Genomic DNA, 27,410 nt, shown 5'->3' with positions numbered 1-27,410 from the left:
GTAGCCGCATTGGGATGTGCCAGTGATTTCTAGCCTGGGTCCTCCAGACCTGTAGAGGTCTGTGGGTATTTTTTTGAATTTCAAAAACTGAAAGGAAATTCTGTTCTTACTTTAGTAAGACCACAAAGGCAAATAGAACCATCATGCTTTTTCTAGTATTATATCAACTTGTCCTAACACTGCACATCCCTGGTGAATCAGACACTCGAGCTGTTGATGGCATTCTGGGTGTTTTTGAGACTCAGTTAGTCTGCCTGACTCTGCTGACTGCAGCCCCTGTTACCAGAGCTAGAAGGAGCTCCATCCGCAGCCAGACAAAGGCAGTGTGTGGTGGGCCTTGAGGACGAGCGCACAGCAGCCACGGCTGCAAGGACGACAGCAGAGCCTGAGCGCACGCTCTCTGCCTAACACCAGAGCCTGTTGTCCTTGTGGTGGGGACAGGCTTAGATCGTTTCATGTTATCCACTCTTGGCAATTCTAGATCATTGGCTTGAAATCTGTATTAGCGTTGAAACGGTGTAAGTGATAGGCAAAAAAAAACAAAAACAAAAACCTATCTTTTTAAAAATTAGACAAAATTCTTCAGAGTCAGGAAAAAGACTGGAAGTTTCCTCAGTGGGTAAAAAGGTTGTGAGTCATTATGCCAAGCTAACCAACACCTGCTGATCTGTATGTCTGGAAGGAACCACTCGGTGACTATCTTCAGCGTTGTCTTTATTCTAGAAATTAACTTGGAACCTTTTTGAGGGTGAAATTTAGGACTTTGGCCTCTTGAATTGCATGGACTAACTAAATACTTAGAGGGCTGTAACAGTGGAGACCACCGCACCATTTTTAGGAAGGGTGTATGTTGCTAGAGGTGAACAAACCAGGCCCTGTACTCGAGGTTCTTGATTTTCATCTGATTTAGGCAGCAACCGGAAGCATTGGCCACAGGGCGCTTTGGTGAGGAGAAAGGCTTCTTGGCTGTCCTTTGTCTCTCCTTTCTCTTTTCAGAAAACCCAGGCTTCAAAATATAAGTTTAACTTTTCTTTAAGATTTCATAGTTTGTACTTCAGTGAGACCTCTTACAAGTTAACCTTCTGAGTTGTCCTCTGAGAGTAAAACAGGCATCTTCTCTTTCCTCCTACTTGAAAGAGGATAGTGGTAATCTCATGTGAAAACCTTTTAAGTAGTTTCTGATGTCTTTCTGAGAATGTGCACAGTTTAAAGCCTCATTGTAATGCTCTAGACTCCCGCCTGCTTTGGATTACTTTCTCCTGTAATGGCCTGGAAAAAATACACAGGCCCCTTAGAGCAAAGTATAAAAATTCTGCTGTTGCCCACCAAAAAGTTTCACTTTACAGGGCAACACGCTATAAAGAATTATAGACATGGCATTTTTGACCATTGCTGTTCTTTTCTTTAAAACCCTGAACAGTTACCAGAATGTTTTAATTGTCGGAGGCCAGGCCTTAGGGAGAAGTACACAGACAGGTCTTTTGTGATTGTAATTATGCGGGCCTGCTGTATGCTTGGGTTGCCTCAGTGCCTTCAAATGGTACTTTTTTCCCTTTTGTTTTTTAATTTCATTTGCCCAGAGCAGTGCTCCCCAACCTCTTTCCTGCTATGACACCCATAGAAAATTGTTCATGTTTGAATAGAGGTTGAGGCTGTTCTGGGCTGAGAGCGATCTATCTGGAGACTTCTGCCAGCCCAGGCTCTGTGTTGCTACCCTGTGGGCTGAGGGGACTCAACCTCCTCACACCTAATCTAGGGTGAGATTGGCTCTGTTTGCAGCTGTGGTCCTGGCATAATTATTAATGATGACTCCTCTAACTCTCAGAATTGTTCCAGGTTAGATAATAAATTACAGGGCCACTCATCCAAACCAGTAAGCCATTCCTGGTACAACCATTGCAAAGTTCTGCCCAGAGAGCAGCTTGGTTATGTCTGTCTTCCTACGATCTGAAACTCAGATTTGGTGCCCCAGCCTTTCCTCAATAAAGTTTGTTTCCAGCACTAGATAAGTATTTATTTATTTATTTTTAAAAGTTTTATTTATTTATTTGACAGAGATCACAAGTAGGCAGAGAGAGAGGAAGGGAAGCAGGCTCCCTGCTGAGCAGAGAGCCTGATGCTAGGCTCGATCCCAGGACCCTGAGATCATGACCTGAGTGGAAGGCAGAGGCTTTAACCCACTGAGCCACCCAGGCACCCCTAGATAAGTATTTATTGAATAATAAATATAAATATTTATACAGGTGATACTTTCTATGTATCAGGCACTTTGCATTCATTCTCATTTACTCCTTCCAACAACCCCGTGAGCAAGGTAGTGGTCTCACCATTCTTTAGGCCAGGAAACTGGCTGAAAGAGGCAGCTTGACCTAAAAACATAGCTGTTGAGCGCCTGAGCTAGAGTAGCAGGGGAGTTCCCTTGCACTTGACCGCTGTATGCCCCTCATGCTGAGGGATTGTGAGACAGGCAGGTGCAGGGAGGGAGGCCGCATGGTTCTGGCAAACCCCATGCCTCTGGATAGCTCCCATCTGGTGAAGGTGAGTCGGGCAGGTCATGGAGGTATGTATCCTGGAGAACCTCACTTCAGGTGTTCCTTTGATAATGGCCTGGCCTACTTTTGACAGAAAGACTAACAATTGAAAGTGGGTATGGCGGTAAAGTGGTCATGAGCCCTCCTGTAGAAGATTTTTGCTTATTTTTATCTGGAGACCTTTTGTCCCATAATAGATTCTGTGACGCGGGAGTTTGTTATACCTGTAGGGGGAAGACCCAACCATGATGCGAAAGGAATTTTACACTTTGTTTTACCCTTAAAGCCACTCTATTCCAGAAGAAAAAAAATCTGTGATCGGATTTCTTGTCTAAGATCATATTTTGGTGCCTTACTGCCCCCTAAACATACTTGAGTTAGGTTTAAAAGCTCTTCTCTGGTGCCTCCGAGCTTCTTTTAAACCCTGGGAGAGAAAGCTGAGAGGTCTTAGCCTCTAATTTCTCCGAGGGAAGGAATTGAGTGTGTAAGACTATTTAGACTCTCATTTTAAGGACAGCTTTCCTGTGCTGACTTGCTTGTCATTCACAATTTGGTAAAAAAAAAAAAGCCCGCATTCACGTGAATATATCTTTGTTCATTTATGAGTGTCCCCTCTGTCGGTCACTGTGCTGAGGTGTTGGGCATAGAGCTCATTGTTTCATAATGAGGAGGAAATTGGTTTGTCTTAATCGCCCAGAAAATACTTTTACCTAAATTTGCATTCCATGAGATTTTATCCTTTTTTGTATTTGATGTGTTTTCTTTTCTTCTTTTTAGCATTTCTGGCAAGGAGTCCATTATCGCTGGGCCTTTTTCATGGCCAGCGGCGTGTATCTAGATGACATCGCGAAACTGGTGGATGAGGGAAAGGTAAGTGCGGGCGCTCGGATTGCTGGAGCAGCCCTTGGAGGCTTGGCCACCCGCCCACCAAGCTAGTCCACGGGAGCTCTCTGGGGGCAGGTGTGGTCCATGCACATGCTGTTGTCCACGGCTAAGTTTAAGTGCTGTATTTTGGTTCTGTCTCCATGGGAATCCTAGTCCTAGACGGCTCCATCTGAAAAAGAGCCCACACCATCTGGTTCAGCCCTCTCAGTTTATAGGCGAAGGGGCAGGTCCAGAGAGCTAATGTGATTTTCTGAAACACACTTAGACGGTTCGCAGAGCCGGCATTTACAGCTGGGCTGCTGAGATTTTGGTAATGGTCTGAAAAGAAGGCCTCACCAAGGTAATGTCTGCACAGAGGTCCAGACACGCTTGTGAGTTAACAGAGCTGCTCCGGAGCATCTAGAGTTCAAGGGTGAAGCTGCTCTGGAGGGAACCAGATTTCCAGAGGAGCCCAGTGAACAAATACTCTGGAATCTCAACTCAGTACTGCGCCAGGACTCGGGCCCCCAGGTCTGCTGTTCGCCAGCCAGTGTAACCCACTCGGAGGGCAGATAATGGCACATCTGAGGTGTGTCGGAGAGGGTCAGTGGGGGGGACGTCGGGGAGGACTCTTGGAGATCTCGGTGGCGACCACTGGTCGGTGTTTCTGACGGCTCGCGTCTGTCCTGCATGGACTCTGTGGGGAAAGGACTGCTGACTGTAGTTGGATCATCCCTTTTTGGCTGTCAGAAGGCCTTTCAGACCACTGTTTAGTTTGGTTTTTCATGGTCTTAACGGCCCTGACATTCTCTCTCTGGAAGAATAACCTGGAAGGAAAGTTCCTAGGCTGGTGCTGATGTTTATGATTTTATTAAGAGACTGTATGAAATTATAGGGTAGAGACCCTTACAGGCCACAGAAGGTTGCCTGAGGTTGTAGGTAAAATGATTGTCATTTTACAGATGAGAAAACAGGCTAGGGGGAGAAGGGGACATGTTCAAGTTGCAGGAGTGGGACCAGGATGTGTACTTCCTGACTCCCAGCCCCGTGCTTTTCCCTCTCCAGCCTTCAGCTGCATCCTTAGTGCTGGAGGCTGATCTGGGGCTTTAGCTTAAATTGTCTTGTCCTTGGCATTTTACGATGAACAGGGAAATGGGATGGAGTAGGGCTGGCTTTGGCACCATGTCCTCCATACAGGGCCACTTGGAAAGAGCTCCTTGAGATGGGCTTCCTCGTGCTGGCACCTGCCCCTTATGGCCCATTTCCTATTTCCACTCTAATTTTGGAAGGAAATGTCTTTAGGACCTACTGGCTGCTTTTTGTGCATTTAGGTTTTTTAAATTCTCTATGGCCACGGAACTATAGGATAGAAAATGGCCTGCTACCATTTGCTAAATTTTGTGGTTTCAAATTTGGGTGCCTTTTCTCAGACTTCTGAGTCTTAATGTGTCCCAGGTAGACGGTCTCGGCCTTATTGTGGCTGTTTGTAAATGCCTCTTTAAGGTTCTCACTTCCCATAGGATGCTTATTTTATTTCCAGGAAGAAGGAAGTGAGCTATCATGAAGTAACATGGCCCATAGTTTCACATGCTCTTTCCTGTGACTGGAGCCGCACCGTGAGAGATATCCCCACCCTCCAGCAGAACACTGTGCAGTCGTGCCGATCTCGGCTCCAGGCTGTCCACAGGCTTACCATGACTCTTTTGTATTCAAAATATTGGGACCCGCTCTCCTCCTACCTGGAAGTTACTATTTACGCAACAGAGAAGAGAGGAGACTTGTGTATATGTAACTATTAAATTTGGCAGATAACTGACAGAATGGCCAGAAGAGGACAAGGTAGAAATAAAGATGCCCTTGATGTGTCCTCAGATGAGGGTGAGCGAGAGAATATTCTTTTGGCCTGGCCAGGGTTATCTGGGCCCAGCAGTCCCCTCTGACCGTGAAGGACTCCGGGACTGTGGGAGCTGCTGTGACTGGGTGCCGTGAGCAGGCCAGCTGTCTTCATGTGCGTCCTGCCTCATTGTGGGTGTGGGAAGGTGCTGTCCACGCTGGGAAGCTATAGCAGATAACCAAGCACGTCAGCTTCTCTGGTGTGTGGCTCGTAGAGATTATTAAATTGGATGAGGACATTGAGATTCTTCTAAGCTTTGGCTGAGCGCTTGGTGAGTAACGGGTACCTGAGAGAGGAGCTCTGGTTATTTCTTGACAGTGTGAAGCCACGAACCAAATGAACCTACTCCTCTGAAATACTTTAAGGTTCAAAATCGAAAAGGTAGGAGAAGTTATTTCCTGAAATCTTTCTCTGACTCCTGTCGCTCAGTCACGGAGCTTGTCTTGTCAGACACCATCATTGTTAACCAGTTTCTCGGATGTTCCAGAGATGGTCTTTGTATCTCGAGGGCAGGGACAGAGAAGAATGACGTACAATTATCACACTGAGTGGAGTGGCCTGCTACCAAAATTGTGCCTTTTGCCTACAGTTATTTTGCATTTTTCATCCCTCAGCACAATAAACATTTCTTGTTTTCATACTGTGTAGCAAACTTTTTTTGAGTTAGCACATGCAGAGATTAGAAACCAGAAAACTTAGTGCATGTCTAGTTTTGCTACCTCCCCACACCCCCATCTTGTCTTTACGTCTCATGACAGCCCCATGAATCAAGTGACAAGTTCAAGGGCTCAGGTCTCTTGACTTCTAGGACAGTTCCTTCAACCACCATTTCTATCTTTAAGAGTGAGGCAGTAATAGTTAAAAAAATAAATCTCTCATACAACCTTCATTGTTTTCTGCTTGCTTAAATAGCCATCTAAACATTTAGAAAGGTAGGGTTTGAATTCTATCCACAAAAATCTTCCTGTATTTTTCAGTGTCTTTCAGGCCTGAGAGGAGGCGGGAAGGCAGATTCTTGGGGCTAGAGTCAGCTACTGATAAGAATGACCAGGCTGTGAGGGAAGATATGCGTGCATATGTGCTTGTATGTGCATGCATTCTTTTCCTCTTGCTGCTGTAGCCAGCTGCCATCAGTGTGGTGGCTGGAAACCATGCAAACTTACTGTCTTCTGGTGCTGGGGGCCAGGAATCTAAAGTGGGTCAGCAGGCTTGTGTTTCTTCTGGGGGTGGGCTGGAGGGGAGAACCTATTCCCTGGCCTTCTCCAGCTTCTAGAGACCACCTGTATTCTGGGTTCAGTCTTGAATGACTTTAACTTCAGCTTCCATCATCCTGTCTCCCTCCCTCCAACTGTCCTGTCTCCTTCTTCTAATGACCCTCATGATTACATTGGGCCCATCTGGATAGCCATGCCCATGCCAAGATCCTGAACTTAATCATGTCTCTGAGGCCCCTTTTGCCCTATATGTTATCTTCACGGGTTTGGGAGATTAGAATGTGGACATCTCTGGGAGCCATTCTTCTGCCTCCCACAATGCATAAAGTATCTCAGAAGATATGAAGAAAACTTGAAATACTGGTTGTCCCAGAGGAGAACTAGATGGCTGGGGATCAAGTATGGGAGGGAGAGTTTTCCTTGTACCCTTTTGTCTTTTCAAGTATGTTTTTCTGTATACATATGTTCTTCTTGTAATTATGAAAGTCCTTTGATGTCATGTTCTTAACATTCACAGATCTGTTTAAGATCCTAGGTGACCAGCCAAGCTTCTCGGTTGAGCGATGATAGAGATGATCTCAGTTTCTTTCTTTCTTTTAGCCAGCATCAGAACAGTTCCTATGTAACTTTTTAAAATTTAATTTAAAACGTTGACAGAGGGCCCACGAGCTTTGCCTAGTAGGGTGAAAGATGTGGAAAGATGGGTTGGCCACATTGAGTTACCTTCTGAGCCGTGACGTCCACTGGAACTTCGTGCAGTAATTTTAATGTTCTCTGTCTATACGGTCCAGTATGGTAGCCAGAGGTCACATGTGGCAGTGGAACATGTGAGATGTGGTTAGTCCAACTGAGGGACTGAGTTTTCCATTTTTTTTTCCCCTTCGGTGAATGGAAGTAGCCACATGCAGCTGGAGGTCACCGTTCTGGGTGCTGCCGCTCTGGAGAAACAGGAAATAGAAGTTGGGAGGCGGGCAGTTTCCCAGGCCCTTCTTGAGATCTAAGGCCTCCCTTTAGCAGTGAATTATGTTTTCAAACTTTGAGCTCCTTCTTTGCAACTGGATTTTTTTCCTCCATAGAGAGGATGTAATGATGAGGGATGGAAGGCCTGGGACTCAGACAGACACAACCGGGACCTCATGGATCCCATCGCCCTGATGCTGCTGCTATTTTCTCTAGTGTTGCTGCTTGTTTCTGTGAGGAAATGTAGGTCAAGTTTCTCCTCACACCTTTTGGCTGGAAGGAGTACCTTTTTCAGGGGGACCTCGGGACAAGTCCCGGATGCTTTCCGGAATGGGCACATTTCCTCCCTTGGAGTGTGGCTTCCATTATCCTCCCCCCACCCCCTTCTTACCACCTCTCTTCCAGCTTTGAGTTTTCTGGCCAGAAAGTCCCAGAAATAGCAAATTTAAGCAAAGCCCACTTCTTTCTTTTGTCTTCTCATAGCTCCTTAGTTGAAGCCCCCTTCTGCCTGGGAATACTGACCCTATCTCAGAGGTCAGGGGGCGTGCCGGTCTCGGAGGTGGTGCTACAGCTATGTCTCTGCCACCCCTGGCCTGGGTCCCTGGTGCCCGGCACACGTGTGTGGACTTGACCTTCTGCCAGGAGCCCTCAGGTCTACCTTGCATCTGTCACCTGTTCCTCTCCCTTCACACAACTCACCTTCATGGGTCTGCAGTTTCTGTGCCCAGTGGAGGTGGAGGTAGAGGGTTTGGGGAAGAGGGGGACAGACTGTGACTCACCTTCTGTCCCCAGACTGTACCCAGGCTATGCAGTAGTGCAGTCAGTAGTCCTGGACCCCAGCTTTGCCTCCGCTGCTGGAAGCTCTCACCTGCACGTCCTCGGAGCCCTTAGCCACTTGCACTTTGGCTTCCTGATCTATCCTGCAGGCTCGTGCAGACACTTAGGGCTCTTTGAAGCTCTACCATTGCATCATTCTTGCTGGGCAAATGGGGATTGAGGGGAAATCTCTCTGCCTCCTGTTCTGCCTGCATAGATGGTGTCATCCCTGCCCCTCTCCCGCAGAGGGGTTCTCTTCCCTCTTCCCTCGGAGCTGAGAAGGCACGCCCCGCGGCTGGAAGCAACAGTAGTCCGTGGCCGCACCGGGGAAGTTGAGGGGCCCGTGGTCCCTGTGTTCTCATAGAAGGGACGCCTGGCAGCAGGCGCCAAGTCCCGGGGCCTGGCGTTACACAGCCTTCGTCTAAGAAGGTAAGGCACTGCCGGGGGGGCCCGAGTGGGGCCCGGGACCAGGACGAATGCCGCTGCGGTGAGTGGCTCCCAGTCCACACCGGCCCCAGGCCTCTGCGTCGCGGGAAGTGCCCCGTGCTGAGCCTGCCCGCTTTATAACGGGGCTCCCTGTGGCGGCCGGGCTCTAGCAGTGTCATCACATAATGTCCCCACCTCACTGCGAGTAAACTTTCTGTCCCCTCGCTGGATTTTACCTCTGATCTCTGCCCGTAGCAAACAAGCACTCTGGGTCTGGGGTGAGGCTGTGTGTAGACACTGCTTCATTGTCCAGTTAATCTCCGTTTGCTGGCGCTATTCAGCCGGCAGTGGGGTCCGCCTGCTTATTAACAGAAAGCCTTTTTTCATTGTCACTTACGGGAAGAGCTGAATGACTCATTCCGGCCCCGTCAGCCCTCTGGGGTTATTTGCCACAATAGGCCTGACCGGCCAGATTGAAGTGTGTGGTCATCGCAGGCTGGCTGTGTCATCGGTTCGGGCTCCAGGGCCGCCGTCAGAGTTCTAACGTGAACAGAGCTGGACCAGCCTGGGCTGTTCATTCTCGAGTGGAGCAGGGGGCCTCTGGGTCCCTCCTCCCTGGCCCTCTGTTAACACCGGGGCTGGGGTGCTCTCGTTACCGGTGTTCACAGCTCAGTGAGAAGTGGATGTCATTGCCTCCTTTCTTTCCTTGGTTTACCCTGGGCGGCCTGTGCCATGTATCTGCTCTGGGTCGGTGCCTGGCACTTAGAAGGCAGCACCTGGTCAGTCCTTGTGGGATGAATGAGTGTGTGTCTGCTACGAGTCAGGGACCCGAAGATTAAGGCAGAATGCTGCAGTGATGCCCACACCAGTGTGCAGTAAACTCTCCTGGAAGGCTTCCGGAAAATGCATGGTCTCCACCCCAGCCCCTAGAGATTCTGATCCGGTTGTTCTAACCAGAGACCAAGGACTCTGCATTTTCAGCATGCAAATTTAGGTGATTCCTTCTTAGGTAATTAGCATCCAAAAAGCAACGTCTTGGGGGCTTTCAGGGGAGTAATGGGTTCAGGAAGTTTCCCGCAGGGTGTACGGAAAACAGCTTTAGTGCATTCTGTATTTACCAGAGAAGGCAGGTAGGTTTCATTGGGTGGATCAGCTCCGATGTGTTCATAGCAGCTGCGGTGTGGAAGAGTCTAAGGTCATGCTTAGCTTGCCGGGGAGGGGACGACTGTGGTTAATAATCGGCGAGGCCAGGTGCAGATGGGAGTGGGGGCCTGTGTGCTGTGCACCTGCTGTCTGGGGAGCCCGGAGACCGCGTGCTCAGCTGGCATGGTCTCAGCACGGGCAGGCCAGCCAAGATGCACACTGTGATAAATCATCACAAGCCCTGGCTGCCGTTCCTCCTCTTTCAGTTTCGGGATTGGATGTAGAAAGCAACCTGAGATACCTGACACACCCAGGGGGGTGGTGAGAGCACAGACCGGGGGCACGGGTGTGTGAAATTGGGTGACATTTTTCACTCTGTGCCCTGATTTCCTCTTCTGTAAATGCAAATGGTAAGAGTACCTCCCTGCTAGGGATGAAGCTAGGGGAGAGGCAGTGAGCAGTCGGGAGAGCTCCTGGCACACAGGACAGTGCGTGTTAGTTGTTACTGCTCCTTGGAGCTTACTGTGATTTGTGGGCAGAGAATTTTGAACTCTCTGGAGAAGGGAACTTTTGGAGGCAGAGGCACTCTTCTCGTGACGGGGCTGTGAAATTCACACAAGAGGAGGGTACATAGGGGGCCTCCGAGCCTGCCAAGGACACACTTTCCTCTTGTGAAAGGAGAAGAGTCTTGAAATATAGGCATGAGCTCGGGCCTTCTCAGGACGTCTCCCTGTCCATGGAGCTGCGGGAGGCAGGCCGCCGGAGTACCCAGGGGACAATTAGAGACGTTCGCTTGTAGCTTTGAAGAAGAGTCGTTCTTCTGGATTTCTGCATCTGGAGAGGGTGCTAACTGGGACCCACGTTCAAAAGGCAGCACTGGTGGTGCAGGAGCAAGAACCAGCAGCATTCCAGCCTTTGAGCCGGCTGAGGTGGCTGTCCCGTAAATTCTAACCAGCCGCTCGGCCAGTTAGCAAGCCCCCCAGGACAGCTTCCCCCAGGACAGGTTCTCCTGAAACCCAGAGAGACCACGTAAGACTTGCTTCCCAGTTATCTTACTGGTTTTCACCAAGTGACATCTCTCAAGCTCCTGTCCTGTGCTCAGGTTGCGCTGAGCATTGGGGGTGGGGTGCGGGTCCCGGAGAGGCAGCCTGGACCACAGGTACTCAGACTGTGGCTGAGAAGAACTGCCGGACATTTAACAGATTCTTTTTGGAATCTGTACATGGCCTACAAGGGGGCCTACAGAGATCCAGCCAGCAAAAGCTCGGGTGGCCCCTTTTGATGTCCACCCTACATGACAGGGTGGCTAAGCTGTGTCGTTGGTCAGCTAGGTCCCGAGCAGTCCCGAGAGAACACACTGCAGACTGGAGGCTCAGACAGGGTGTGAGAGACTTGGCCTGGGAGGGTGGGAGTTGGCAGAGCGGCAGACATAGCACGTTCAGGCAGTAAGTAGGCCGCTTCAGTAAAGCGTGAGGGCCGCACAAGGGCCAAGGTGGGGAGGTGGCGGCCTTGGAATGTCTGGGAGCTGTGGAAGGGCTCTACGTAGGAGAGTGACACAGCCAGCACAGAAGACAGACTTGAGCAATGTCTAGGGCCACCTCAAGAACATGCAGCGAGGCGGGAGAAGAGACCCTGGGTTTGGGCGGGGTGGGGCGGGGGTGTGTGTGTGGGGGGGGCAGGGGCGTGGCATGTGGTCAGCGTCTCACCTAGGTGCACATGGCTTGGAGGGACAATGAGGACATCAGGGACAGATCCACCTTGAAAACCTGCATCTTTCCTTCCCACCAGTCAACTTCTTGTGTTTTACAGATTCAGCCCGTTATTGAAAAAACGTTTCCTTTTTCTCAAGTTCCTGAAGCCTTCCTGAAGGTGGAAAGAGGACATGCAAGAGGAAAGACCGTAATTAATGTCGTTTAAATAAACACTCAGTGTGGTGATTGTTGGCTCTCTTATTTGGTGATTGCCTCTCTGCCCAGACGTTTTTGTAACCGTTGCTTTCTTTCCAGATTAGATGATAAGTTCCATGATCCAAGTATAAAACGCCTTTTTGCCAGTAATTTGTCTTCTGAACTGAGGACAGATGCATTTTCTACCCCCCTCCCCCCAACCCCCACCCCACGGTGTGCACATCGCCTCGCCCAGAGTGCTGTCTGGTACCTGCCCGGCATCCCCACGTTCCTGTTGCCGAGAGGTCCTCCGAGCCGAGCCGAGGGGACACACAGCACAGGCTCTGCAAGTGTCCGTGCTTGGCCTCCCTGTAAGCTGCACGGGGAAGACTACAGAGCTTTCTTCAAGCTGTTTTTCCACAGCGGATTTTCCCATCGTTGTATCATCTTCTGTTCCAGTGTAGCTCAGACTCCATTCAGGTGAGATGCTAGAACTTCTGGCGCGGGGCTGGATGGCGGCGTGAAGAGCTTCAGTAAACCTTCTGGAAACCAGTGCTCCTGGAGGACTCCAGCTGGGCCCGGTTTCCTCTGCTCTGCTGGGGTCAGAGCTGCTCTCAGAGTTCTGAATCTCCTCTTAGGGTCACATACAAAATCTCATGATTTGGTTGTTGACTCTCAAGAAAATGAGCAGAGGCTACAGTTTCTAACTTTTTAAAACCCTTACATTCTGCCTAAGGGCTAGGCCTCTCTTAGCCATCGAAACCTGCTTCTCTGAGGACCTTCTCCAGTTTCTGACTTTAAATGCCTGCACTTAGTGGTTTACCGAGAAGCCCAGTGCAAGCTTTTGAATCTGTGACCCTCACGCAGGGTGTTTCTTCCTGGTGTTTTCCTCCTCCTCACCGCACCTCAGGCTTTGGACAGAGACTTGGTTAGTAACTTACTACTCAGTTTATTCCTGTCAGACACTCATTTGGTAAATGCGTTGGATGAGGGCTTCTCTGGAATCGCTGGTCTCACCACAGCCAGTATTTCACAAGAGAGAAAACGTGACTCTCGTTGTCCGCACCTGCCACTGTGGACTTCAAATGAACAGTCTGGGCTCTTCTCCTGGCGGGCTCCCAGGTGGTACAGGGAGGGGGCAAAACTCTTGAGGGAGGACCTCACTTAGCCTCAGGTCCTCTCTCGGAAAGTGGAGCTTTCACCCCTGCCTTATTCCAGCACCTGAAACCTGTGTCTTCCTCGTCCATCAGCAAGTTCTAACCCTCACGTCCCCTCACTCGCTGTGACGCTTTGTGACGCCACGGCAAGGACACACTCAGATTCCTCTGTACGGTTAACCAGAAACAAGTTTATTCAAGAGAGAAATTCAACCCCGCGACTGTAGGATGTCTGAGCCCCCGCACGCTGTAGTGATCCGCACAAAGGCCGAAACTCCCAGCTGGACATCTAAGAATAAGCAGACCTGCTGGCAGCTGGTGGACACGTGCAAACGTTACTTTAAAACCGAAGCTAAGCTCCTGGCCACAGCTGCCTCCCGAGACCCCGGGCAGTGCGGAGAGGAGCAGCGTTAGCCCTGGAAAGACACTGGAACAGCTAGAAAGGAAACGAGATTTGTCCCTCCTGGGATGAAAGCACCAGCATTAACGAGGCTAATGAAATAAGGACAAGAAGAGGAAGAGTATATGCGAAGAAGGTCAAGCAGTTTTGTTCAAAACCAGAAGGCACTGGTTGACTAGCACCGTGCGGACCAGTGTATTGTCAGTGGTTAAACTCTTTCATTTTTCCCTGAAATGCTGCATTTTAGGGTTTCCCGAGTTCTACGATTTGAACAAGCAATGCTCCAGGCCTCCCTCCCTTCATGTGCTGGAGAATTGCCAGTCACCCCCCCCCGCTTGCCGCCTCCATCTCTCATGTCTGCTGCCGGGGTCTGAGGGGACAGGCCTGAGCTCAGCAAGGGCTCATAGGACATCACGTCAGAACGAACTGTAGATGAGTGGTAAACTGGATCCCGGGAACGCTATTCCCGTGGCATCTGTGAGAAAAGCGTTAAATGACACTCGTTTGTGACATTTCAGGGCAGCCCACAAGTGGGTTAAAATCATCCAAATCCTGCTCACATTAGCAGACAGGACATGAAATCTTGTAAACTTACTAGCGTTCAATACTAACAAAAGGATAAGCCTTTCCCTACTTTGCTATAGAGTGTAATTTATGATTCCAGAAAACAGAGGAACCAAAATTAGTGGCCTGACACATCATTTCTTCTCAGATGCTAAAACTCGAGCTTTTATCCTTCCCTTTAAAGTGTAAGGCATGGGTAGGCCCACAGAGTCTACTCGAAGTTTGTTCCTCTTCTCTCCTGTCAGGATCTTTGGAAATAATTTAAAATGTACAGTCTTGATACAGCATTTTTTAAAACACCCAAAAGCTGCTAATGAGGCAACCTGTTAAGCAGCTACTGAAAGGAGATGAAAGGCAGGAAATGAAAGAAGGACAAATAGTTGGTTTAAAACTATTACAGTCTTTTGAAAAGATGAGACCGGAGTCCTGGTCACGGCAGTGTCATTCAGGGGCAGAGCTAGAGCTACTGAAGAAGGAGCAGGTCCCCTCTCCTCTTGGCTCTGTCCATTTTCAAGCAGCTCGAAGACCTCCAGAAGCATTCCTCCTGCGTTCTTCAGGGTTATAGGACCATGGCTTCCCACACTTGTGTTAACTTCTCTTTGCTGACAGTGTTGAGGATAATGTGATTTTGGTCATACTGTGTACCCCCTGAAAGAAAGAAAAGGAAAATAAGGAAAGGAAATGTGCCTGTAGGAAACAAAGCCGAGAGGGTGAATCAGCTCTTGGTTGTGTTAAAATCTCATCCTGTGGGCACCAACAACACACAGGATGTCCCACCTCCCAGGGTTCCTTTTCCTACTCAAGACTTGAGGTGTCTGAAGTTGGGGGGCGAGGGGTGGGGACGTGGAAAAATCTAGAGAAGGGAAAACGAACAAAGATTGTGAAATATATTCAGTGATCGTGGATTTGCTATAACAGGCCCTGAAAGTAGTGGAAGGGTTGGCAGCTGGGACAGGTTTTGCATGAACAATGACAAATGGCTGTATTAGGGCAAAGGAGACGTTTGAAAGATGCCCAGTATGTGGACTGGGCGGCACACCCACTCCTGGGAACGCACTGGGTATATAAAAATTCATAGCACTTGATCCTGAGTTTAACTGTACTTTTAAAATTAGTATTATTTAAACTCCCTTTCACCAGAATGTCTTCCAAGGTGCCTACTAGACAGACACGTGGGTGTGAAAAAACCTAGCCTCTTCCTTCCTTTCGGTGGAGAAGTATCATAAAGTGCCATCAGATTTTTTTTTTTTTCAGTGCGGACTAAATACGGTTTCAGCACCGTATCCTTTCTTAGCATAAGGCTCTGCATCGAGGTTCTATCACAGGGACTCCCAGAAATACAAATGTGCTCCTCTCGCTATGAGGCAGTGCAACTGGTATTGAAATCCTGCTGCATCCTCAAGCCAAGAAGAATGAAGTGTTCTTAGCCTTTTAAGCATTCATAAAATATCCGAAAGGTCTGATAACTTATGCTCTTCTTACAAGGAATCAGTTTATCGTCATTGGTGATCTGTTGGTTCTACACATCTAGGGGTAGCATAGGACACCGGAGCCAGATGTGTGTGTTGTGGGAAAAGTTAACCACCACCAGCAAATCCACTGTCCCCACTGAGACACACATACTCGACTCCATTGAGATTTGGGGACGTATTAGGATCGCAGTGTCATTAATATGCACAAAAGAATGTTCAAATACCATAATTTTAATTAGAATCACAAAGACTAGGAAGTCCTTGAGAAATCATCTGATTTCATTCTGCCTCTGGGGAGAAAGATCATCCCAAACTCTTAAAGTGAGAAGAAATCTGCTTCCATTGCTGTCCTAGGTCTGAAATAATACATGACATCTGCCCAAACGCCTCCCTCCCCAGACACCAGGAGATACGCTCCAAGAAAGCCTCTTGATCGGATCAATCTTAGGGCAATGGCAGCAGATAACAAAGGCTTCAACAGCGGTAGCTGATGAAAATGCGAGTCTCCTGGTAGGTTACCGGAGAGGTATTTCCCTTGCACGGGTGGGGGCTGTGCGGCCCTACTCCCTCATGTCCACAAGATGGCGCCACTCTCCCACATTCTGAGAAATTGAAATTCAGTTTAACAAGACAAGTGACTAGGGCAGCTACCCTACCTACATGTACTGCGAGTTCACAAACATATAGAACCCTATCCTCATTCAACAAGCATTGGACATATTTATAGTGCATTTTAGGAACGGACCTTGGGGCTTTAAAGCAAAACCCTAAAGAGGAAGCTTCTAGAGTCCCACAGTTCTTGTCAGTCAAGACTCGAAGCTAGGTATCCTTACTCCTTGTCAAGTGCCAGTGTAGCAAGTGGGAAAAAGTCCTGCATGCTTGTCGTTTCTAAATCATAAACTCTCTGAAGCCAAGCTAGCATTTCCCTTCCCCTTTGGTACCCAGTGTCTAGCTAAGTGTCTACCACATAGTGGGTACCCAAGGAGACTAACCTTGACACAGGAAATGGAGCACATAAACATGAATCCAAATTTTTAAAAAAACGATGTTTCCAATGTAGTCCCATTTCTTTGGTTTTGGAACTCCGTCTTGTAAGACCAAGGAGCTCTAGCTCAGCAAGGTGATGCACGCAGACGCATGGGACTCTTCAACTATATTCACTGAGCTCAGAGCCTTTGTGATTTTTAGTCTATTATAATAAAACAAATGGTGTGAAATCAGCCTAGGTCCAGAGTTCAGCTCAGCACTTCCGGGTACAGGTCCATGATCGAGCCCTCTGAGCCTCAGTCTTTGGGCTGTAAAATGGGACCAGGGATGAGGGGGTAACCTCTCAGGGTCCTGGGAAGAGGCTGTGAGCTAGAGGGCGTGTAGAGGGTTCTCAGTGGCTGGCCCACGGGAAGGGATCACTTACTGCTGATAGTATGCACATTTGCACAAGCAAAAAATGTATTTTTAGTTAAGTATAGACACAACAGAGAAAATAAATGATTCTTACCTTTGACATCTAAAACTAAATTCGGTTTCAACTTGCTGTAGATCCTGCCGTCTGGCTTCATGCTCCAGAACTGACTGTCGGCATTCTGGTCAAGGGCAAGGCCCAGTTTCGAGCCAGAGGTCACGAGGCTTCCCACGATCGTCAGGCAGCAGTCTTCTGCTATCTGCTTAGGGATAAACAAGGCAGCTGAGAGACAGAGACACCTTCAGGGATCATGATCAGTTCCGGCACAAACTGATTTTTAAAGTTGTCTTTGCTGTTTGTTTGCCCCACAGGAGGCATTTCAGCTTTAGCTGGAAAACTGGGATCAAATAACAAATACTTAAACCTTCATTTCAGGTGACACGAGTGCTGGAAAGTTCTCCGTTCTTGTCCCTTGTAAGATTTCTGCCCTTTGGGATTCAGGGAAACCTCATAACATTAGCTCTCCCTTTCAGCAAGGACCATAATCAGAGGCAGGGGTCTACTGCTCTATCTCCCCTGACCTATAACCATCTCTGCTCAGCCTGACCCTTCTGGAATGTGACTGCATCTCTAATCTGAAAGGCTGTTGTAACAGTGAAATAGCTTAAAGGGCATTTTATTATTTTAAAACTTGAAATTCCACCTACTCTTGTCTTCCCTTCATAAGAGATGTCTAATAGAAATTTCCAAAAAGGCATGCTATCCAGCTATAAAAAGAGGAAGGATAAAATACAAATGCAGTGGAGTGATAATCTAGGACACTGTTTCTCACTGACCTACCGAATTCACAGTTAACACCACTAAAATGTTTATTAGAAGTAATTAAGTGCTGAAAGGCCCTGTTTTCTTGAAGTGTTTAATTCAAAGACAGAAGTCGGCTTTTTTTATGCTTTTGTAGTTCAGCTGCTGCTGTGTCTCGTGCTTGCTTCTCTGCCTGTCTAAACACTACTTCTGTTTGCTGAAAGGATGATTCTCCCTCAAGCACAAGAGACCCAATTAGCAGGTTGTGCTCCCTTCCACAGGGCTGTATGCCTTCAGCTGACTCATGGGGCACCCAGTTTTAAGAAAAAACCGGGAGCAAACAGTCAAGCTCATAAAATCAAGAAGGAGTTAAAAAGACTATCTACAACAGAAGCGTGAGCTTCTCTAATAAAGCTGTATACTGTATTCAACTTTACCAGGTCTTATATGGCAGGAGTGATGCAAGAGGGAGACAAGCCATTTTCCATTTTACAAGGTATGACCATTGGGCAATGGGCTGTGTTGAACACAAGGTTGTAGGTCTTTGCCCTAGTCTGTCTACGGGGTCTTCCAAAATAAACCAAGAATGAATTGCATTTACAGTGCTGGGGCTTACTGAAATAAGCCATGATAAGTAGATGAAGGATAAAGGGGAAAATAACACAGACCATTCCTTCTAGTACTACATAAAAAAATCAGGTATGGATGTAAATGTTGCATCCTGGATCAGTGCTAGATTTACCCCCCATTTTAAGTTCCTCAATTGGTTTTATCAGCTAAAAAATATTTTCATGGAAAACCTCTTAATTTATTTCCAAAAGTGCTCCAGGAGGTGTGAAATAGCATCTACTTGAAGAAAGAGGCCATGGCAAACCCTTTTCTAATCCTAAAAGCTCACCCTGCATTTGATGCATCCTTCTTGATAAATCCAAATCTGATCGTCGGCACCGACATCCTCCATGACCTGTATTCGCAGAAGCTTAAGATCCTCCAGGTTTCCATTGGTGGACATGAACAGCCCCGTTGCTTTGTTTCGAAGTCGGAAATAAATTCGTTTCTGGAAGACAAAAGACCGCGGTGTGGTCATATATAGGTAGCACCGTCGGGGGCACAGAATAAGCACCGACAGCAGGAGGGGATCTGAGGGGACGCTGGACTAGGGATCACTGCTCCATCCTTCAGAGGCATCAGGATTTTCTCAAGGAATTTGTCAAAATTGCAAAATGCCGGGGCCAGGGAGCGTGCAGACAGCCCACAGGCTGATCTTGGTGTGGTGGCATTTCCGAAAGCCATCACCGCCTCTTAGCACCAGAAACAGAGCCCAAATCCAAAGATTCAGGGGATGGGGAGGGGTGACCGATTTCATACTTAAAACTGAAACCAAAAAGCGGAGTTACATTTACAAAAAAGGAGAACAATTTCAGAGTACTCGAAACCTGGAGAGGGAAAACCCGTACCTGAACAAAAGGTCGTAGAGAACCTATTTGGCGACAGCCACTGAACTCGTACCAATTTGGGACTTCCGCTGGTGACAGTAGGAACTGCCGACCCCTGTAATTGCCATATTCGTAAGTAACCCATCTGGGGAAAGAGAAAACTGCAGTAAGTGGCAATATCCATTTGACATTTGGCCCTGATTATATTTATTTAACAGTGCTTCCCATTTTTACACCGAGCTTTATACCTTAAATATACCTTGGGGGAGAAAAGAAAACTAACATATTTTCTAAAACACTTAAAGCGCCCATTTCTTGGCAAGTAGGAAATTCTTGGTGCATGAGTATTTATGCCAAAAAGATCCATTATTGAATAGAAACAGGTAAGTTTTTCCCTTTTATAAGGCAATGAAATAAATATGGTCCTTTCCACAAGGCTGCCTTGTACTTCCTGTGAGGCCTTCACAAAACGTTTTCAGTTATAGTTTTTTTCAAGATTGTATTTATTTGAGAGAGCACTCGAAGGGGAACATGGGCAGAGCGAGAGGGAGAAGCAGACCCCTGCTGAGCAGGGAGCCTGATGCAGGACGCCATCCTGGGACCCCAGGATCTTGACCTGAGCCGAAGGCGGTTGCTTAAGCAGCTGAGCCACCCAGGCGCACCTCCACACTGACCTTTAATCATTGTGCACAGCAGCCGCTAATAATTCCCAGGTAAAGGAAAATCCCGGTCCTTACTCCAAAGCCAAAGGACTTGGTCTTTCAAAGGGATAAGAAAAATCAGCTCCCTTTCTTACTTGCTAAAAAAGTGCTCAATATATTTACTGAGCACTGGTTTGCAGAGGATTCCCCTAGAAACTTGAGAGGAGCTAAAGACAAGTACTTGCCTTAAGTAAATTAAAAATCTGTATGAAGAGATAAAAACTACCTCACACATGGCTTTTCCCAATGGGAAAACTATACTATGAAGGTGCATAATTATTAACCCTTATAGAAAATAAGGGGATAAGAGGTTAGATTTCAGTTTGCTTAAGGTAGCATAGGAGAGAAAGAAATATAATCAAACCTAATTTTAAAAATCAAGTATTTTATTATATAAAAAGTAGATAACTCACTTACATGCCACCAATCACCTGAACAGAGCGTATCTGTGTGTTGAATCCTAGGGATCGGAGATTAACTACTTCCGCATTAAGTTCAATCTTTTTTCCTTTGAAGTCTTCTCTTTCAAAAAGAATAATTGTTGGTTCAGAAAATTCCTGTCGAGGAACAAAAATAGAGTTCCGTTACTCAGCTTTGATGAGAATTCGAACTCATACAGAAATATCTTGTTAAGGAAAAATCACAAGATCTGACCAGGCTTAGCCTGTCCTGAAGTCCCTTTCCCCAGAGGTCTGGGTGTACCCGTACCCACAGCTAAGGAGAGGAAGGACAGAGCGGCAGGAAGGTTATCTACTGCATAGAAAGGTAGGCAAATACAATGGTGTTTTAAAGCAGGAGGTGTGGGGGGACATATCCTAGGCACAAAGGAATGGTCTTTGAGTCATCAACACTTGTAATTTATTTTGAATTTTGTCATTTTGGTGGGGGGGGGATAAGGAAGGTCTGGAGAGCCATGTATGTAAGTGAGTGGTAAGGTCTAAGTTGGTGGCGGTCTGGGGTCTAGCGGGACAGTGGTAATTACCTAATCAAGGAACCTTCCCCTCGTAAGCATTTTTCAAATGTCTTTTTTGTTTGTTTTAATTGTAAGACAACAGATTGTGTGTACTCGTGCTCCCAAGCTTTCCTGTAGGAATTATCGTTAGAAAGAGAGGGGAAAAAAACCCCCCAAAAACCAGGGTGGAAGTCCCATGTTCAAGCCATCATTCATCTGAAAGAGGACAAGGGCACAGAAGTCCACTGATTTTCAGAAAATGAAAAGCTAGCAGCTCATACTTGTTTTTCAAATTATAGACCCTTCTGACCCCAGTCTAAGCTCTAATGATAATAATCCTAAGATCATAAATAATACATCAAAAATCTCCTCCCTGCTTAAAGTTTTGTGGTTAGGGTGTGGCAATTCACGGCTTCATTTATGTGGATGTGCCCTGACGTGCACGGAGATTCCATGGAGCAGTAAACAGAGCAGATGAGGGTGCAGAGGTGGTTTGTGCGGCGCAAGAACGAGGTTACATAAAAACGCAGAAGGAAAGGACAGGAGTGGCCTGAGCATGTGTGCCAAGTACTAGGGGAAGGAAGGCATTTGAAAAATTGACAACTGAAATGGGTTGGTTTTGTTGTTTCTTAAATATATATTTGGAGGTAGCTTTTAGAATTCTAGGCACGCTAAATATCCAAGTTTTCGATATTTGCTTATTTACAAGCTAATGCATCTTACATGTCATTCCATGTGTACTATTTTCACATCTCAAGAAAGGTCAACATTTTAGTTATCTGAACAGGCAGGAAGGGACGAGATCAAGCCATTTCGCATATGTTCTACTTTTAAAACTCAAGTCACCAACCACATATGTTTAAAGCTTTTTAGGAGAGATCAGCTACCAAAAAACAGACACACCCGGACGTGAACATCTGAGCATTATCTTGATGTTTTGTTCTACTGAATATTGCTTTGGCTACATAAAAATGAAAGATTTCTGTTCAAAAAGGGACACTATCAGTTGAACTAGCAACGTATGTGATAAACTGGGAGAAGACGTGATTGCAAGTCTCAAACAACAGAGTGCTAGATTTAAAAACCACGAGGACTTTCTGCCACTCAGTAGCGACAACAAAAGATACAGGAGACAGAACAAGGGCTTGGCAAATGGCGTAAAACAGGCAGTTCACCGAACAGAAACCCCAAATAACTAATTAGTGTAGGAGATGCCAGTCCACTAAAAGTGAAACAACACAAGATGATACTTTTTGCCCAGTGTCTTCAAACCAACAGAAATGAGAGAATACCCAGTAATGGCAACAATGTAGAAAACAGGAACCCACAGCCTTGCTAGCAAAGATCTCAAGTAGTGGGATTCGGCCGTACTTAGAGAAACTGCATATTCATGTGCGTGAAATCCAGCAAATCCACTCTTTTTAAATACACACTCCCAAGAGACTCTCACATAGGTCAATAGGGATATGTGTGAGGGGATTAAGTATGTAAAATACGGTGATGAATACTTACACTGATTAGAATCAATAAACTAGATGTACATTCAGCATAATGGACAACTCTTAAAATTTGTTTAAGTATTGGGTTGCTTATAATGATCAGAACTATAGCATCACACCATATATAAACTAAAAGCCAATGTACAGATTTATTTTTAAAAAATCCATAAGAATATCCAAGCTGTATCCCAAGCACATCAGAATGGGTACTTATAAAAGAGAGAGGACTAGAAATAGCGATCAGGTATGCAAGGGAAAAAAAATAAGACAGGAGAGGGGCCTTGAACTAACCCCTGATGACCGTACCACAGTGACTCAACACTCTACATCTGGAGTCTGAGAAAACAGCAAACCAAACCAGATCTGAAAAGAGGGGTGCCTGGGGACTCAGTTGAGTGCCTTCGGCTCAGGTCATGATCCCAGCGTCCTGGGATCGAGCCCCACGTCGGCCTCCCCGCTCTCCCTCCTTTTCTTGTTCTCTCTTAAATAGATAAAATCTTAAAAAAATAAAAATTGTTTAAAAAAGAAAAAGATCTAAAAAGAGACCAAAAAGTTACAGGATGGAGAGTTCTACAGCAACTGTTTTCTCTGCCTCTGACTTTAAGTCCTGAGGAAGCCTAGATGCTGGTCTCCATCAGCTATGCCCACCCCGCAGCCTCGTCACACGTGCTCACACTGACATACTTACAACGTCTATAAAACGAAGAGACTTGAAAGTTGCTCCGGGCAGGCATCCCATCGCAGAGAGACAAGGGTAGTGGCCTTCCTCCAACACGTACTGATTCCCGGAGAAATTTTCTCCATCATACGCAACCCAGCTAAAACAGGAAAAACCACGCACATGTTCAACATGTGCTTTGGATATTCTCTTCAAGAAGTCTGATTCTGAGAGATGACCTGCTAGAAAGCACAATGCATATGGCTAACTGTTCTTCCCTCAAATACACCTACACTTATTTACTGCTTTCCCTCTTGTTGCACATGGATACTCTTAAGAAGTCAGCTGTTAGTTTTGTATTTGGGAAATATTTTTTCTTCCTCCACGAAGTTACTCATGTTTTTCCCTGTGTACCTTCCAGTATTCCTGGAGCCTCTCCTGGGGGCCACCATTCCGTAGCCCCGAGTCCTCTCTGAATAACGCTTCAGCTGTCACGGCTAGTCCACCACCTGGATCTACAGGTTTCCTCCCCGTATTTCTCTCCTTTGTCCTCGTTTCTGGCACCTCCGTAGCGGGCCGTGAGTCGAAATACCACAGGGACTTAGACAAGTCGTTCAGCCCCTGTGGGCCTCGGCATCGTCGGTGACGTGGTGATTTACCAGCTTCCCCAGATGAGCGGGGTTTTTGTTCATTCTTTTAATCCAATAAATGCTTATCCAGCTCATTGTGTGACAGGTACTTTTCCACTGCTGGCGACAGAAGCGAGGACAAAACACAGTCCCTGCTATCGTAAAGTTGACGCCCTAGTGAGCTGAGACGGACACAAATGAAGAGCCGGGGTGCGCATCTGCTCCTACGAAGTGCAGCAGGACAGGGGCTGCAGGGGAACTGGAACGGAGATGGTGTGTGCTGACCCACTGGAATTTTGCCGTAAATCTGTGCGCTCGAATGCAGACCCAGTGCAGGCTCTACTGTGTGGGGCTACGTGACGAGATGGTGGTGTTGAGACCACCAATAACTAGGTGATTAATGGCACCATTACTAATATTATTATTATTAGACATAATTCCTCCTCACCTGCACAGGTGGCTCCCAGGGTTTCCCGACCAACTTCCCTTGACTTTGGGCTCCCCTCCTTCTAGAGCTTCTGTCAAACTGTTTTCAGCAAGACACTTCGAGCTCACGGCCTTTCCCTTCTTGTGTTTTCTACGGCATCCGTCTAAACTTGTGTGCTCAGGGGGAGCCTTCACGACCCGGTCCCACCTTCTCTCCCCCCAGCTCTAGGGTGCTGCGCTCCCTGATCCCATACACGCCAGCCCCACTCCAGCCATGCGCTGCCTGACAGAGTGCCTGTCTTACTCCGATCTACCTGGAAAAAATATATATATATCTACCTTGGGAGGCACCTTAGAGATTATCTAGAGTCCCACTGTGGGTGACGGGACAGGCCGGAGAGTAGAGAACCTGGACTGAATCGCACCAGAGAGCGGCGTGGTGAGCCCATGCCCTCCGATGCCCAGCGCTCGGATGCGGCAAGGTACAGGTTTGTACCGACACGGGCCTGTCCCGTTTGGTGCTTTCGCAGAATGCCAAGGTGTCCCTGAACGCTTGCCGATACGTGAATTCTCACCTGTCCGCGATCGGGCTCTGCCGATACGTGAACTCTCACCTGTCCGCGATCGGGCTGTGCCAACCCACCGTTTGACTTACCAACCTCCTAAAACTCTGCAAGACTTGGTGGAAAAGGAATCGTCGATTTGACTGGTTGTTTCTTCAAACCCTCGACTGCGACCTTGAAACTGTGGTTCCGAAAACAACCGAATCTTTGAAAAAGCCAACAGAAAGACGTCCCAATTATTCTCCTAAACACATGAACTCGTTCAGGCTTTGAAACGATGCAAACGTGAGCTATTAGCTCCTGTGACAATAAACAGCTAGGAATTTCATAAATCCTTTAATTTTCTCCTTCTGCAGTAATGATCAATTAGAAATACTTTGGCTGCTCCCCATTCACGCTGCTCTAATTCAGAGACATCAAAGGCCAGTCCGACAATAGAGGCGGGTTTCTATAGAACACCCTGTCGCAACAAGCTGTGAGGCATTTTAAAGCTTTATTGTGGCCAAAAGTAATTGTTCATCAGTTCTAACATTTACAAGAAATTATATTTTGGAAACATAGTATAGTTTTCCTCCCTCTCAATGGGAGATACTTGCTGACTTATTAGAAACTTGTGTATGCCAATAAAGGAGGCTACAGTGGTGTTTGTGCCTCTGTAATTAGGGCTGTCTGAACTCTGAACACATCCATTAAAAAGCCTCAATAACAAATATAACACCTCAGTTGCAGTCATTCAAAGGCTTGAGTGAGAGGCCATAGAAGAGAGACCATATAAAATGTTTGTCTAATGCGGACACAGCAAAGATGAAAATTCATTTTACTGTTTCGAATAACTACATGTGTTGTTTGAGATATTAATCTTGGTGTATTAATGTAAATTGACCCAGCATAATGATATCAAATTCAACTTTCTATCATAAGAGCATTGTATAAGAAATATTTAGATATGGGTATGTGTTGTCAAGCACGTAAAGGAAACCTGAATCTAATTTTAAAATACAATTATGCTTTCAGGTATAAAAATGGGTGAAACTAACAATATATCCCAAATGTCTCGCATTTTACACATAAGATCAGCTTTTCAGTGGAAGCGCCTAATTATAAAAAAAGAGATTATTTTTTAAGTTACCTGATTTCGTCTCCTTGGGCCAGTGAAAGAATCCTAAAAATTTTTAAAGGGAAGAGAGAAGGAAATGAATAGAGCAGACATCTTGAAAAAGTTTTTTTCTACCAGATCATTAGCAATCACTGTGAAAAATAATTTCAGAATAGTTTCTACAGTGTTACGAATTACATGAACCAGGAGTACACATTAAGGAAATCCAAAATTCAGTTAAATATTCTCATATAAAAGTATTAACTCCTTACCAAACAAATGGGTTGAACAGAAGAGATCTTACAACTTTTGCCTCCCCAGTCTTCAAAACTGGTGTACAAGCCTTTATCCAGTATATACTGTTCTCCTGTGAAGTCAGGATTCTCATAGGCTACCCATCTAAAGAAACAAAAACAATGACTTGTTAGAGTTCACAGTTTACATGTATAATACAACTATCAAACCCACTTAGGAAAATATGTAACATAAGACACTTCCATTTGTTTGAATAATCAGTAGTCTTGATTTTTCTGATTCTCTGTTAGTCTTTTGGGAGACCTGTCTGTATGACAAATCAAAGTGACAAGGGAAAGGTATCCTTACCTGAACCTTTTAGCGTTCTCACTTACCAAATCCTATTCCCCAAGAAAGCGGGGGTATTTGTCTGTATTTCTTTCAAATTCTGTTCTAAGGAAATAATCTGGACTTCCAAGAAGTACTTATAACATTCTCTTAGTAAGCAAGCAAGAGTTCTTTTTGTTGTCGACATTAATATTTTTCCAGAAAGATTACAAGAAACTATGTCTCTATTATACAACAAACCACAGTGGAAAAAAAAGCTGACAGAAGAAATCCTTTAAAAAAATACCGCTAGGGGAGAACAGTGTATACTAAGCTCTAGAGAGGTGACAGACTCCAGTGTACTGGGAAACTACAGAGAAACTGGGCATTCCTGGGGAAAAGGAGACACTGGTAATGGGGGAGAGAATGAAGTTGGAAGGGAGGAAATAGACGCAGAAGTGTGATACCTCTTTTACAAATCATAGTAATTTTCCTCTTTTGGTGAAAAACACATTCTTCAGGTTGGCAGGTATACACAGAGAGAGAACTCTCATGCTGTGTGCAGGAAATTCAAACCCAGGGAAGTAGTGAACTACCCCTGAGTTTAAATATTATTTGAAATGATAAGAATGATTAATAATTATGCGACCTTCATGTTCTGTGTAATCATTTTTATGCATAAACACATCGGTCAAAGTTCAAGAGCTGGATATCTTTATAAATATATTGCTTTCCTTTTTGCAAGGCCATCACAACACTTCAAGGATTATTTGGGTTCTAAGTTTTGTTTCTTATGCAAACCATTATGATTTTAGCCAAGTTGACTATAAAACAAAATTCTCCATATCCTGAGTGGATTTATGTCCATTTGCTTGATAAAAAATTGCTCCAAGTGTACCATTAAAAAACAAACCAACAAACATACCAAAAATGCAGCTAATTAATTAAAATTTTATTGGGGACAGGATTTCTGACGTGACCTATGTAGAGTAAGCAACACTGAACAAACAGTCAGAAATACTAAACTCTCTCCTGGGATGTTTTCTCTCACCTTTCAAGTGATCTACATTCAGAAGATAATAAAAAAAACCAACTTATTGATGCTGCTTCCCAGCCAAAGATAGCCTTTGAAAGTTTTTCGGTTCTGTTATATTTGAAAGATAACTCAGCATTTCCTCCTGAGTTCATTCACTGCCTTACTGATCCGCTCACAGCTGAAAGGACTAACACCATGTGCCTGTATATTTACTCAGAACTTTCCAAAATGCTTTCGCATCTCTGACCACAGTCAACCTAGAGAGGAGCAGGTCCCCCCATTTTACAGAAAGGAAAAGCTAAAGACACAGAAAAGTGAATTCACTG

General features: G+C 46.1%; 2 protein-coding genes across 6 annotated transcripts in view; one reads left to right on the top strand and one right to left on the bottom strand.

Moving 5' to 3' along the window:
- Window positions 1-11,945, top strand: part of RTN4IP1 (reticulon 4 interacting protein 1) — a 49,916-nt gene extending 37,971 nt beyond the window's left edge. For 3 of the 5 annotated variants that reach the window (XM_032858243.1, XM_032858244.1, XM_032858240.1), the window contains 2 exons: window positions 3,309-3,401; window positions 11,658-11,786. In XM_032858243.1, coding sequence (XP_032714134.1) covers window positions 3,309-3,401; window positions 11,658-11,765 — 201 coding nt within the window. In that variant the 3' untranslated portion in view covers window positions 11,766-11,786. Of the gene's footprint in view, window positions 1-3,308; window positions 3,402-4,935; window positions 4,975-11,657; window positions 11,787-11,854 lie in introns of those variants that run through there. The other 2 variants (XM_032858241.1, XM_032858242.1) reach the window with 2 other exon arrangements.
- Window positions 11,946-14,131: 2,186 nt separating this feature from the next.
- CRYBG1 (crystallin beta-gamma domain containing 1) overlaps window positions 14,132-27,410 on the bottom strand; it is a 187,738-nt gene continuing 174,459 nt past the window's right edge. Inside the window, exons 14-22 of the mRNA XM_032858237.1 lie at window positions 25,760-25,886; window positions 25,521-25,553; window positions 24,484-24,596; window positions 22,804-22,933; window positions 20,082-20,221; window positions 18,985-19,108; window positions 18,426-18,584; window positions 16,823-16,985; window positions 14,132-14,503 (exon numbers count right to left, since the gene is read on the bottom strand). Coding sequence (XP_032714128.1) covers window positions 14,415-14,503; window positions 16,823-16,985; window positions 18,426-18,584; window positions 18,985-19,108; window positions 20,082-20,221; window positions 22,804-22,933; window positions 24,484-24,596; window positions 25,521-25,553; window positions 25,760-25,886 — 1,078 coding nt within the window. The 3' untranslated portion in view covers window positions 14,132-14,414. The remainder of the gene's footprint in view (window positions 14,504-16,822; window positions 16,986-18,425; window positions 18,585-18,984; window positions 19,109-20,081; window positions 20,222-22,803; window positions 22,934-24,483; window positions 24,597-25,520; window positions 25,554-25,759; window positions 25,887-27,410) is intronic.

Source organism: Lontra canadensis, unplaced genomic scaffold, assembly GCF_010015895.1.
Source record: "Lontra canadensis isolate GAN:19392208 unplaced genomic scaffold, GSC_riverotter_1.0 scaffold14, whole genome shotgun sequence".
NCBI classification, from domain to species: Eukaryota; Metazoa; Chordata; class Mammalia; order Carnivora; family Mustelidae; genus Lontra; species Lontra canadensis.
Note: the sequence above shows the minus strand (reverse complement) of the source record. Positions and strands in the feature narration are given on the sequence as shown.